The sequence below is a fragment of the Leiobunum rupestre genome, chromosome 10 (assembly GCF_980474605.1).
Source record: "Leiobunum rupestre chromosome 10, qqLeiRupe1.1.hap1, whole genome shotgun sequence".
NCBI lineage: Eukaryota > Metazoa > Arthropoda > Arachnida > Opiliones > Sclerosomatidae > Leiobunum > Leiobunum rupestre.
This window is the reverse complement of record NC_143393.1, coordinates 37,532,214-37,545,785: the sequence shown is the minus strand read 5'-3', so window position 1 is coordinate 37,545,785 and position 13,572 is coordinate 37,532,214. Positions and strand designations below refer to the sequence as shown.

Sequence of the window (13,572 nt, the reverse complement as noted above, 5' to 3'; positions counted from 1 at the left end):
AATTGGCGCTCCTCTCATTTTTGTTTTGCGCTCTTTTAAAAAGATATTTTACCGCTCATTTTCGCTCATAACAAATCCACTCACAATGAGAGGAGCGGTGCCCAACACTGAAAGGGAGTTTAAAAGTCCATGTATAGCATTTATGCCCCAGGTGTAACGGAAGATAGATATAATTGGCGCTAGTTACGTTAAAAACCAGTAGTAGCAGACGATTTTTCAAAGTAGTTGGTACTATCTTTAAGTAACTTACTTACTCCTAGAAATCAAGCCACGCCTATCGCGTTTAACTTTTGAGTCCTTTTATAGATTTCTTCGTCCATAAAGAAATAACGTTAGTGTCGGGGGGGGGTTCACTTTGTGTTATGACAATCCCCCTTAAAACGTCCGTTCAATAATAATAAACACAAACGTTACGTGCTTACATGCAAATAGCTTTAGGAGATTAAATAAAAATGTACCACCATACTTGAGTTTTTCAATTTTGTTAATTGGAACGTTTAATGACGTTTGGATTTACTTACATTGATATGCGTTAGTTGGGAGGAATTAGGTCGACCAATATTTTATTAATAATTTGCGTTAGTTGGATAGAATTTTTAGATCTATTTCCAAGAAATATATTCCGCGAAATTAATCTTTGAAATATATATTTCGTACAAAAACGACGGAATTTGGTCTTAGCAATCTTGTTTTTAAACTTTTCCTCTTTTGAATGGGAGCTGAAATTTATCCGTTGGTGTGTTTCGGCTGGCTGGAATGATCTAACCAATTAAAAATATTTTAGGCTAACGACGGTAAATTCCAAGTGATCCAATTGGTTGGAATGTTAAGGGGAATAGCCGCGGGTATGCAGTACTTATCAGAGATGAACTACGTTCACAGAGTAAGCGTCTTTTAGTTACTAAATTTCATGTACACTACTGAAATGTCTCTTTTTGAAAGTTTGAAACTGATGAAATTAACCGTATATTACCTTCGTAGGACTTGGCAGCGCGCAACGTTTTAGTCAACGCCAACTTAATATGCAAAATCGCTGACTTTGGTCTGTCCAGGGAGATAGAGAGCGCCACTGAAGGAGCGTACACGACGAGAGTACGTACATTACAATCTTTGACCTTTGACTTAAGCTGCTTAGTTATCGCTGGTTCGCCCTAACGAAATTTGTATTTGCAGGGCGGAAAGATCCCGGTTCGTTGGACGGCACCGGAAGCCATCGCTTTCCGGAAGTTCACCTCCGCCAGTGACGTCTGGAGTTTCGGTATCGTATGCTGGGAGGTCATGTCCTACGGGGAACGCCCCTATTGGACGTGGTCCAATCAGGACGTCATCAAAAGTATAGACAAAGGCTACAGGCTGCCTGCCCCCATGGTCAGTAAATATTTATTTTCATTTTCAATATATTTAATTGGTGTTTCCAGTATTAAATTTTGAATTTATCAGGACTGCCCGGAAGCTCTACACCAATTAATGTTAGACTGTTGGCAAAAGGAGAGATCTCATCGACCCTCGTTCTCTAGTATCGTTAAAACCTTGGACAAACTGATGAGGTGTCCCGAAAGTCTAAGGAAAATTGCGCAGCATAGGTAGAAAATCTTTTACTTTCTTTTCTTACTTACTTTGGGTTTTGTTCGACCATTTTTACTGCATACTTTTGCTTTAAATATATATTGGGCTCTTTTGATTTAAAAAAGTGTAGACATCACGTGGTTTCTTTTCGCCTGTTCTCCGACTAAAAGGGTACTCGTTTTACCCTTAATCGTTTTATTCGCCTGTTCCGTGGATGATAATTACTCCGTCCCATAAACTATTCGCTTGTTCCGGAGCTACTCTTTTTACTCCTTCGTACCCTACTTGGAAATCCTGGAACAAGCGAAACTAAACCTTGCGAGATTTCCTGGTAGTCAGCTTCTTATAAAAATGTAAAGAGGGACCCCAAGTTGAGGTGGGAAAATAAAGATTAATTCATTTTATTTCTGGCGGTTGAACACTTCTACAGGCATTTTTTATCTGTCTTTTGATATACTGAAGTATTTTCAATAGAGCATTTTGGGACTTACATAAATAGGGAATGCAACCAAAAATGTGTACATCAAGGTGCTCAAATCCACATGCTGATAGTAATTTTACGAAAGTTGCTTGCTTTGGACATAAAAACCCGTCAGTGCAGAAATTAGGCCTAACAGATGGCGCCAAAGATAAGATAATAGGGGTATATATAGAGCAGCGGTTCCCAAAAGGTGTTCCGCGGAACCCTGGGGTTCCGTAAAAGGGTCACAGGGGTTCCGAGAATTCGCAGCGCGGCCATCTTTGTTTGTGTCAAGAGTTTAAAATTAGTAAAAAATTGAGTTGGGGTTCCGCCAGAATTAGGTGGATAATTTAGGGTTCCATAGCAAAATAAAATTGGGAACCGCTAATATAGAGGACCACACCTAAGCTCATTGTGTTAAGTCATTTGAATGAATGTTACATATAAAGCTTAGAATAATACGGACATATTCATAGTACAACTATCAATGCAATCAACGCTACACCGCTAATACAGATATCCCATACCCATAAGCGTTTCACCTTTATAATCTATGAAATTCCTTCGTAATATATTTTTTCAGAAGATATTAATAATGAATTCCTTAATTTTTCTAGGCATCAACACCCTCTGGATCCAAGCGCTCCCGACTTGACCCAATTTAAAACTGTGGAAGAGTGGCTCGTTAGTATCAAAATGGGCCGCTACTTGGAGAATTTCCAACAAGCTGGTGTCACCAGTACGGAAGCCGCATCTAGGCTAACGCTCAAAGACCTGACCGCGCTCGGTATCACATTAGTGGGCCATCAAAAGAAAATCATGAATAGTGTACAGACAATGAGAGCCCAAATCACGGCTAACATGTCCGAAGGATTCCTCGTATAGCCCCGTTTGTTCCATTCGGTCTACGTTCGATGATGGTCTTTCTCCAGTTAATATTTTAATTTCACGCCATTACGCGGCTAAAGTTTGGTTCGTGAAATCGTTTAAAAAAATCGATTTAAATAAAATTTACTTTATTTATTACTAACTCAAAATAGAAACATTAAAACGACCAACCGACTTCGATGAACCGATGAGCTGAACTGAACTCCTAAGAGAAATCGGGCGGGACATATTCCAATTTAAGAATTCGTCAAGGTCAAGGACGCAAAAAATAAAACGAGTCAATTGCTTAGTTTTTCTTTAAAAAAGACGTTGAAAACTACATATATTATAAATGATTCCGAATTCTAAGGATATTTTACCGCGAAAGATATAAAAAAAGTGATGTTTTTTTTAATTTAAGTGTTTTAAGAGTGTATTTTTTTTATTATTTAAAATAATGAAATTGAAGCCGTCGGTGGTATCCATCGATTGGAAAGTGACTCGGAACGCGTTCGAACCGTTTTCTCAAAATTCGCGGAAATACTTATATTTTTACTTTGAGATGGCGCTACGTGGGAAAATATTGTAGCAGACGACGCGATGTAATGGCGCCGTGGCTCGCAGACGCTAACGAAAGTTCGCGATTGAACGGGGTGAAATTTTCCGTTTTTGGATATAAACGGAAAAAAACGTATATTAATAAACTTAATTAAATTAATTTAAATGTCGACGCTATACGCTTCCTCTTAAATTTACTGTAAATAGCACATATCATAACCGCGAGAAACAAGAATATTTAGCGTGAATGAAATTGACTCCGAACATTTTAAATGGTGAGCTGTTTTCTTGAAACGCCAGTGAAAAATTATTTAAGTAAAAAATATAAAAGTGTGGATTATAAACATAAAAAAAATTCTGATCATATCATTGAGATCATATTTAGGCCTAACATAAACATGTTCCCGCTTAAAATAATCTAGATTAAATTAACTAAAGGCGTTTTCCTTTTACGCTCTCCTAGCATTCTGAGTTCTATTTCTATTTAGAATTACATTGTCAGAGCGCAATCTCTCTGTGAGAGTTGAAAGGAATTCGATATCAGACAAAATGAGTTTGAAAATAGGCGGGTCAGTTGTTTTTGAATCAAAAGAAACTAGAAGAAATGCATAATCATTCCATTTTTTTTAATTACCATTTAAATTACTCGTAAGATGTATAAACACTTCTAATTAGGTTTGTTTATACTAAAACAAAATAGGATTTTTTACAAATTACTAGCGCCTCTTAAAAGGATCTACAATTTCTGTGAACATGGGGAGAAATCAGGATATTATTTTAGTAGGAAACCACTATGAGGGGCTGCAAAACACTGATACCCCCCCCCCCCTTGGTAGTTTCTTACTAAATAAAATTATAATAACAATAAGTATGTCAATTAGGAAAAATTATCACCGAAAAGATTTCCAGAGATAGGTTTAGTTAGTACAACAGAGCCCCCTAGTGTCTAAGACGAAATGAAATATACTTCTACCACGCTACTCAGTTCGAGTGCAAGTCACAAAATGTCAGTGTTGAGAAAAGGTAAAAGGTTCGGTCAGATAATGAGCATTAAAGGCCTAGGTTTGCTTCTGCCTGTCCCCCCTTAAGATAACTTGCCTGAAAAGCAAATGCCCTGGTGGTAGGCCAACCGCTGACATGTTGGCCCACCACCAGGGCATTTGCTTTTCAGGCAAGTTAATTTACGGGGGACATGCAGAAGCGTTATAGCGGCCAACCTGCGTGATTCAGATATAACAAGCGTGGCGCTGAACTCATACAGTTTTTTATATTAGCTTCAATGCAAAAACTATTCTAAAAAAAAATATTTCCCGCTAGGGGCGCTCAACTCATACAGATATCTTTGCTCGTAGAAGGAATGGGTTGGCCGCTATAGCGCGAGATCAAAGTTGGCCGTGGTCATACTTATCGTTATTATAAGTTTTCCCCTGTCCACGGAGGTTTCATATCCCTTTAACTCTATTTGAAGCTCCAGCCCCTTCTATTCTTAGCCAATCATATTGACTTTTGAATGGAGGACAGTATAGGAGGGAAATTTGAATTTGCTTCATTCGTGGTTTCTGCTGAGGCCAGAAAATTGCAGCTATAGTATGAAATACACGAAAATTAAATTTAGTGCCATTAAATAAGTTAAGTATCGCGTGAATTATGCAGAAATTTACAACATTTGTTTAAAAATAATTATTGATGCTTTTTAGAAATAGGTGCAGGTATCCCCAAAAAAATTGATATATTTTCAAACTTATTTAAAATTGGTCATAACTGGCAGGGCAAAATAAAATTCCCATGCAATAATTAAATAATACATCTGTGATTAGCCCTTTTTAAAAATAATTACGGTATTGTGTATAAAAAAATAAAATAATTTCCTCAGGGAGAGGTGACAAAAATTTGAAAACACAAAATATATATTAAAAAAAAAATTAAAAAAGTTATATTGACATCGACAACTAATAATGTTCCTAGCCTCTCCCTTCTCTAGTTTTTAAAAATTGAAATAATATTAAATTTCTTTTAAATTCTATGCTAAGAAAATTTTTTCCGTAAAAAATATGGGAGTTTTTAAAGATTTGGTGCTCTATAAAAAAATGTGTTTTTAATATTTGTATGCGGAAAAGATTTTCGGTCGTAAAAATTTTAATTTTACTTCGCTATTTGAAATAATTAAAAAAATATTTAAAAAAAAGTGCGAAAATATAAACCAGGTGGAATTTAAGAAACGAATCATAAAATATATGCAAGCTCTAGTATTGTAGTTATGTATTAAAGAAAATTGTATTTTAATTTTTAATTATATTCCCTCAAACTTAGTCCGTTTTATGTTTTTTTAAAGAAAATATGAAAAATTAAATGTAGATAATTAACCAAAATCTGTCCATGGGAAAACAATTTGACAACTGAACTGTCCATATAACGATATATATCCTGCTAATTGATATATATGTCTATATATCCAATTTTTTAAAAACTGACAACTTTAAAAATCGCTCATAAAAGACAAAAAAGTTCCATGTTTTTTCAAAGTGCTGTTATAAAAATACCTTGTGACGTGAAAAATCTTTATTTTTTCCAACCCGATATATTAAATTGGAAAATAAAAAATAAATCACATATGGAACGAAAATAACTAAAAACTGGAAAAAAAAGGTTTAATGAAATTTTGTTTTCCAGTCTGGAATAGGGAGGTTTTTTTTTAATTTATTGATGAAACAATTAAAGTTGAAAAGCTGAAACGAAATGACGCGTTTGGAAAGCGAGAATCGACGTAGAAGTTAGGAAGGGAAAACCCACTTTTTTATTTTAAAAATTTCCCTTTAAAAAAATGTAAATTAAACAAAAATACGTTGTAAGATACTTGTACATTATTTCCTCCTAATGTTTATTTTTTATTTACATACATGTATCGAAAGAAGTTTGTAGTTTGATAAAAAAAAAGTTCTTCGACTAGCAGAATGAATGTGCTTTTGTAATACTTTTCTCCCAAAAAGTAAAAGAATTGAAAAAAGGTACCTTTGTGTTTCATTTAACTAATAGTCCATGAGCCAAACACTTTGATAGATGATGTCATGAAAAAGACAAATTTCAATTATGCACTCTGAAATCCGTAGCTTTTCAAGATGGCGGCCACGCAACATCTTAAATGCGCAATATCTAAGGTTTACCTTGTCCGAATTTAACGTTCTATACGTCACGTAAAAGCTCTTTGAGTGAGCTACATTTCAGGTCGATAGTATGAATTCGCTATGTGAAGTAGTTTTGAAGACACGCCCAATTTACGGTGACACCACCCGTTTCAATATGAACATTTCCGGTCGTTATTCAAAACCGAATTGAACAATAAAATTGCGAATTTTCTTGTTAATAATACAAAGAATTGGCTTTCTTTCAACGTATTATTCATAGAAATCAATCCAATAGAACCGGAGATATAATAAATATGTTATTTTTAATTAAAACAGGTTGGTTAAGACCCACATAAAAGTGATCAAATTTAAAAGAAATAATACTCTGAAAGAATCTTTTTTTGGAAACCAAGTTAAGTAAAATCGATTTACCTAACTATACTGGCATATTAGCTTTCTTTGTGATTTCGCCGCCATTTTGAAAAATGGCCGCTGGTTCCTAAGATATTATATTTTGGTAAGTAGTTAATTTTTTTAAATAGGATTTTGAAGTAGAAATGTTCAGTCGCTAGACTATTTGAATTGGTACAAAAACGTTAGGCCAATATTAACTTTTACCATAACATAATAATAATAAACCCCTTAACGATTAATTATAAATGAAAAACTAATTTAAGCTAAAATTATTTAATGTTCTTTTTTAAGTTATAAACCAAAATTTTTAGAAAACTTAATATTAATTATTTATATTTCGTCTTCGCTATCCGCGTCATTCAGGTCCATTTGTACCGTTTCCACTGGAGCGGCCATATTTGAACAGTCCTGTAGTTTGCAGGTGTCTGTACATTTTAAGCCATTTGATACGCATTGACATTTAGAATTTTTACACGACTTAGCGCAGTTACAAGCAATAAATTCTAGTATAGCTTGAGGTGCGGGGGGCCCTAACCACCATTTGATGTCCAATAGACCATCTTTTTCTGTTTCCGATCCATGTCCTTGGGGTAAAGGTAATTCCGGACACGCGATTACAATTGATAATTTGCTACGAGTGCGTGAAGGTGGAGAGCATTCGCGCAAGGAGGTAGCTGGCCTGATTCCACGGTTCCTTTTTTGGCGCGCCACAATTGGTACCGTAGCTCGTTTAACAAGATTGGTGCATACAAGCGGCAAGTAAACTCCTGTAAATCACTGAATAATTCTTCATCTAAGTCGAAACTCTTGCTTTTTGTAACTTCGTATGTTGTCGAAGGAGTTTGAGCCCTTTAAATTTGCCCTGACCTGATAATGCCCTAAAAAAGTCACATCCGGTAAAGGCACTCAGTCCTGGTAAAGCTTGGCACAATTCAAATCCTAGTGACGCCTGCTACTTTACTTACACTTACTAAGCGAGTCCTATTTTTGGTTCCACATCTGATATTCATTTCAGCCGTTATGTTGTATGAAAACGTTAAGCATAAAATTAAGACGTCAGTGTCTTCCGCGACAATGGTAATGGACGCAAAGCCGTGCTCAGCAGCGTGCTTAGCCTCTTCCTGGGTGGAGTTTTGTTCCTCAACTTCTTTAGTATTTCTTCTTGATATCGGAAGACATTTTTCACCGTAGGCAACGTACAGCGCGGTTGTACCTATAATTTCCACTTTTAAACTCCAATCCTTGGCAAGGAACGTAATTAAGTTATTCATACTGGAAGAACTTTCAAGGAGACGCCTCCAGTGTTTGATTTTGTGACCAGTTACGATTCTAGAAAAGTGCACGCCAGAATCTGCTCCTCGTTTTAGCCTTTCGCTATTTTGAATTGAGATTTTCCTGTAGACATCGAATACAATGTCGATTCTTCCACTTTTGGAGCCTGTAATTGAAGCACTTGGCTTAGAAGATATTGAGATAGCTCTCCCAAGGTGTAGTTGTCGCATTTCAATTTTTGTACTAGCGCCATTCCATCAATTATAGTTGCTTTAGTCCGTGAATCGTTTTCAGAAGGACAGATTCCAGATTCAATGTGTTTCGCGGACTTATTTGATTTCTTCATAGTTCCGTCATAATTGGCCAAGGACCATGGTAACGGTCCAAGAAGGTGTTGGAACACCCACCCCGTGTTAAGTTTTCTGCTCGAAGCTACCAGTATCATACGACCGAATAAGTGATGTTCAGCTTTGAGAATAGTTTAAAAAATGGCGCCGATAGCACAAAGAAAGCTAATATGCCAGTTTAGTTAGGTAAATCGATTTTGGTTTCTAAAAAAGATTCTTTGAAAGTATTATTTCTTTTAAATTTTATTACTTTTATGTGGGTCTTAACCAACTTGTTTTAATTAAAATCACATGATATTTATTACATCTCCGGTTCTATTGGTTTGATTTCTATGGATAATACGTTGAAAGAAAGCCAATTCATTTTAGTATTAACAACAAAATTCACATTTTTTTGTTCAATTCGGTTTTGAGTAGCGACCGGAAATGTTCATATTGAAACGGGTGGTGTCACCGTAAATTGGGCGTGTCTTCAAAACTACTTCACATGGCGAATTCATACTATGGATCTGAAATGTAGCTCACTCAAAGAGCTTTTACGTGACGTATTGAACGTCAAATTCGGAAAAGGTAAACCTTAGATATTGCGCATTTAAGATGTTGCGTGGCCGCCATCTTGAAAAGCTACGGATTTCAGTGTGCATAATTGAAATTTGCCTTTTTCATGGTGTCATCTATTAACCCCAAAAATTTTCGTTTGGTACCACCTAATGAGCCCGACAAGCTACTTTTTGCCGCCTGGCTCATGGACTATAAGGCAAGTGTATTTTTATCGACGGACCTTGGGCTCGACGTGTATTAATTCTATTTTCAATAGATGTCGCTAGCGTGGAAATCAAAAAGGCGGTACTTCTAGGTAACCCTCGCGTTGATTAGATCGTTTGTAAATTGGTCAAAACAATTTTACATGGGATAAATAATTTAGGTTAGTCTAACTATTATACTCTACAATGGCTCTCTGAAGACGTTATAATTTGGCTAGTTTCAATTTTAGCCTCCTTTGCCATATATAGATGGCACCACGCTCTCCAGTAAAGTCGCGTTTTTCGAAGAATCGGATAGATTCATGGCCATCTCTAATAACAGGGGCCTTTTCATAATACAGGTGGCAATAGAGCCGAATGCTGTTTAACCAGGCATATTGTAAATTATTAACGAATGTAAATTAAGAAAGCGACTGACATATCTCGCATAAATAATTTAAATGAGAAAAAGGTTATTCGTAAAAGTGTTTTTTAAAGTGAATTAGTAAATTATAATACATCAAGAGTATCATAGAAAATCATCGACAGTTATTCACACCAGGCATGGGATGTTTAAAAGAAGTCAAGCCCATGATTTTTCAAGGCCAGATCTGTGCCGTACCATAGAGTAGTATCACCTCGTAGCTTTGGCCATGGCCGCCATTTTAGGCGCGTTTTTTTCTCTATAGGAAAAAGTATGGGTGACGTTGCGTGATGTAGCACTGACACTACTCTATTGGAAAGATCCGATCGAAAAAGAATTCCTTTGTCTAGAATCCGAAGGTATCATCACCGCTATTCTACACGCCGAATTTCCAGGAGTTGCGGAGATTTCAGCGTTACGACGAAGTCGGACGAACAAAATACTCGACGTTGTCAAGTTGAAAAGTTTCCTCCACCTAAATTCGAAGATATTTCCGCTAAATTGGCCAATTGCAAAGTTTTCTGTCGACTCGATATACGAAACGCGTATAACCAGCTTCAACTCGATACCTTCGCTATTATCATTTGGAGAGTTATTGTTATTTGGTATTCACAGGAAACTATATAGGTTTACAGTTGGAATGTCTAAGGAAGATTTTTACGGCCGTGATGAAGCTCGTAGAAACGGGCGTGTCTTAAACCGGGAAAACTCACGAGAAAAACTCTGGCGCCTCGCTACCCTAATTCGACGAAAACTCGTCATTAAGCCTAGTCATGGTTATTTTATTACTAGCTTACCTGATTATCTCTTTTATAACCATACAAATACCTGAAATTAGGTATCACTACGCTTCTTTCGCGAAGAACATTATAATTACTTCAAAATATTAAGTACGATAACAAATTGAGGTTTTTAAATCCATTGTTTTATAAGCCTTTTTGGGCGGGAAGATCGCCTATTTGTTACCATGACGACGCATTCTTTTCGCGTCAAACCTAGAGCCAATGAATTTGAAATGTCGCGTTACGTCTTACACTTGACGTAGTTAAGCCCCGCCTTTTTCTCGACGCGCTTTCGTATCACCGTCCCAATGGAACATTAGACATTCCAAGTGTATACCTCTATAGTTTCCTGGTATTCAGGATTAATTGTCGCTAGTTTAATTGTAGCGTTGGTGTATATATCGTTTTGCCCCCGCATCTTTCGAGCTAGAATGCCAGAGTTCATGGAAAATCGCGATAAATAATTTTAATGAGTCTATGCAGGAATCCATAACGCTACTTGGAATGAGTATCTCCCCATATCCCCTGTTGTATTTTGTGGCGGAACATTGTGGGAGGGGCTAGAACGCTTATACCGCCTTAAATGACGTCAAATTCAGTGACAAACAAAGGCTTATAAGCTCCGCCTACTATGTTCCGCCACAACGGCGGGGAATCGAAGCCGTTATTCATTCCAAGTAGCGTTATGGATTCCTGGTCTATGGTCAAAGAGTGTATTATTTTATGTTTAAATCCACCGCTCATAATATATTGAGTAGAGAAAATATGTAGAGAACCGATGTAAATTGGCCAATAGGAAGGCAAAAAAATAAACACCCAAAACAGAAGGTCATAAATAAAAATGTCCAAGAGATCATGCTCAGGTGATAATAATTTAGAAAGAACTTGCGCTGAGTTTCCTATGTTAAATCACATTAAATTTACGTTGCCAAAACATTTTCGGTTTCCATAGCAAATCTTTAGTCTATTGAAACTTTTCCTTATTGGATTGTTTAAAATTATGTTAAAATCTACTGAATCCTTGAGTTTAAACGGTCATCTGTGTGTATATATAGGTAGTCTCGAGTTTTACATTAAAACCTCATCCACCGTAACGCTAAGGAAAAATTAACCCGTTTTTCCACCAAATGCTATGGAACTTTCTAATGGGCTTCACGCTATGGCAAAATCAACTATTTTTGGCACATTTTTAACTTAAGAATGGTTTATCCGATTGTTTTAATTTTTTTAAAGGAATCTTCGTTTGAGAGTAAGTTGTGTGCTTTTGTATATTTTATTAAATTAATTACCAAATAAGTCTTTAAAAATAAATTTACAAACGTTTTTGTAAAAATTGATACCACCAGATGTCGATACAACTACCGCTACAAATATTTTAACCTTGGTTGTCTAGCCTCTATTGATTATGCTAGGAATATGAAGACTAGCCTGTTACATCCTCCTAGATTCAACCGAATCCCATTTGAAAGAATTTTTCTAGTAACAATTTCAATTTATAGCCAAGGGCATTGAGTTGGGAATATTAATCTAGAGTCATACGAGGAATGACCTCAGTAGTTTAAATTCTGATTATAATAATAATGGGAATTTTGAACGGCTAGTTGTTCGCAATTCTAGTGGTAATACAATGAACCAGGGCCGTAAATTTGTTCAGCAACAAATTTAACAAATGAAAATAAAACATTTATAAAAACTTAACCTTCCATACCTTAAAAAAATAAACTGACTTTAGAAAATCAATTATCGATTGAGTGTGATCAGTGTCCTATAACTAAAGCTAATAAAAGTGTTATAGAAGCGCGGAATTTAGAAATGACTTTACATGATAAGAGACATTCAGATGGGTTTTTTAGATATTTCCTATAAAAGAAAAAAATAATTGTCATTGAAAGTTCAGCAAACTTTGTTGGTAGAAAAAATGCTTAAACACAAATTTGAAGATGGATCAGGTAGATTTATTTCTTAATGTAACCCCAAATATATTGAATTAAAAATTATTTACCAATTATTGTCTACGAAAGCTTTAAATTACAAAGCGATAATACAGAAAAGATTTGATACATTATGTAAAACACTATCTATTAAATGTAAGGAACTTGTTGATCGCTTTCCTGCAACTGTAAATGCTGATCATTTGGTTGATTACTTTGGTGGAAAAAAATATCACAATGCTACCAGGGAATCGTATTTTTGGGAAACGTCGTATCAACCATGCACAAATATGATGGATGAAAAACCACTTCAACTTGTAATTGATGTTAAAGGATGAGTACATAACATAATTCCTCTTATTGTAAATGCTGATGAAGGGAATGGTGAAAACTAAAAGGCCTATGTCTGTAGAAGGAATTGTAGAAATTTTCAAGACAATAGGTAATTCCAAAAAGGATGTTTTGCTTGAAATATTTAGCACTATTACTATTACTCTACTGCCTTGATTCTAAGAAATGTACGAGTTCTTTGAGAACTCTGAGGGAATTAGCTCCACATTTTAGTGCGCTTCGTATTCTTCTAAAACATATTTACAACGTTAAAGCTTGGTCTGACCTTTATCAAAAAATGTGTCTGGCTATTAAAATAGGTAATTTTGATAAGCTACAGTGTCTAATAAAGTACATTGCGGCGTTCAGGGTAATTAAGTTTACGGAAAGCGAATATTGAATCTGACTCTGACGTAGTGCGACCTTCATTAGACGAGTCTGATCTGCTATCTAAAGGCTCATTCGCACTATCCAACTTTAGTCAGCTGACAAGCTGCCCGATTTTTGTCTGACCGACAAGTCCGGTAATGTGAATGCTTCACCTGATAAGTTTTTTTGTCGGGGAAGCTTCCGACTTTGAATCGGGAAGAGAGGCGATTCAAATCAGGCAGACTAGCTAGTCAGGTGGCAGCAGCCAATAGAAACCGAGAAAAGTGACGTCAATGCGATCACGTGTGAAATCGCAGTGAGCGGACAACGTTCAATTTAGGTTTTTTTTATAAACTTTCGACGTATTGATCCTTGTGTGGAGAAAGT

At 35.9% G+C, this 13,572-nt stretch overlaps 1 protein-coding gene across 9 annotated transcripts in view; it reads left to right on the top strand.

The window, feature by feature from the left end:
• Positions 1-3,328, top strand: part of Eph (Eph receptor tyrosine kinase) — a 244,557-nt gene extending 241,229 nt beyond the window's left edge. For all 9 annotated transcript variants that reach the window (XM_090161469.1, XM_090161468.1, XM_090161471.1 and 6 more), the window contains 5 exons: positions 785-883; positions 982-1,092; positions 1,174-1,368; positions 1,441-1,583; positions 2,644-3,328. In XM_090161469.1, coding sequence (XP_090017595.1) covers positions 785-883; positions 982-1,092; positions 1,174-1,368; positions 1,441-1,583; positions 2,644-2,911 — 816 coding nt within the window. In that variant the 3' untranslated portion in view covers positions 2,912-3,328. The remainder of the gene's footprint in view (positions 1-784; positions 884-981; positions 1,093-1,173; positions 1,369-1,440; positions 1,584-2,643) is intronic.
• Positions 3,329-13,572: the final 10,244 nt, after the last annotated feature.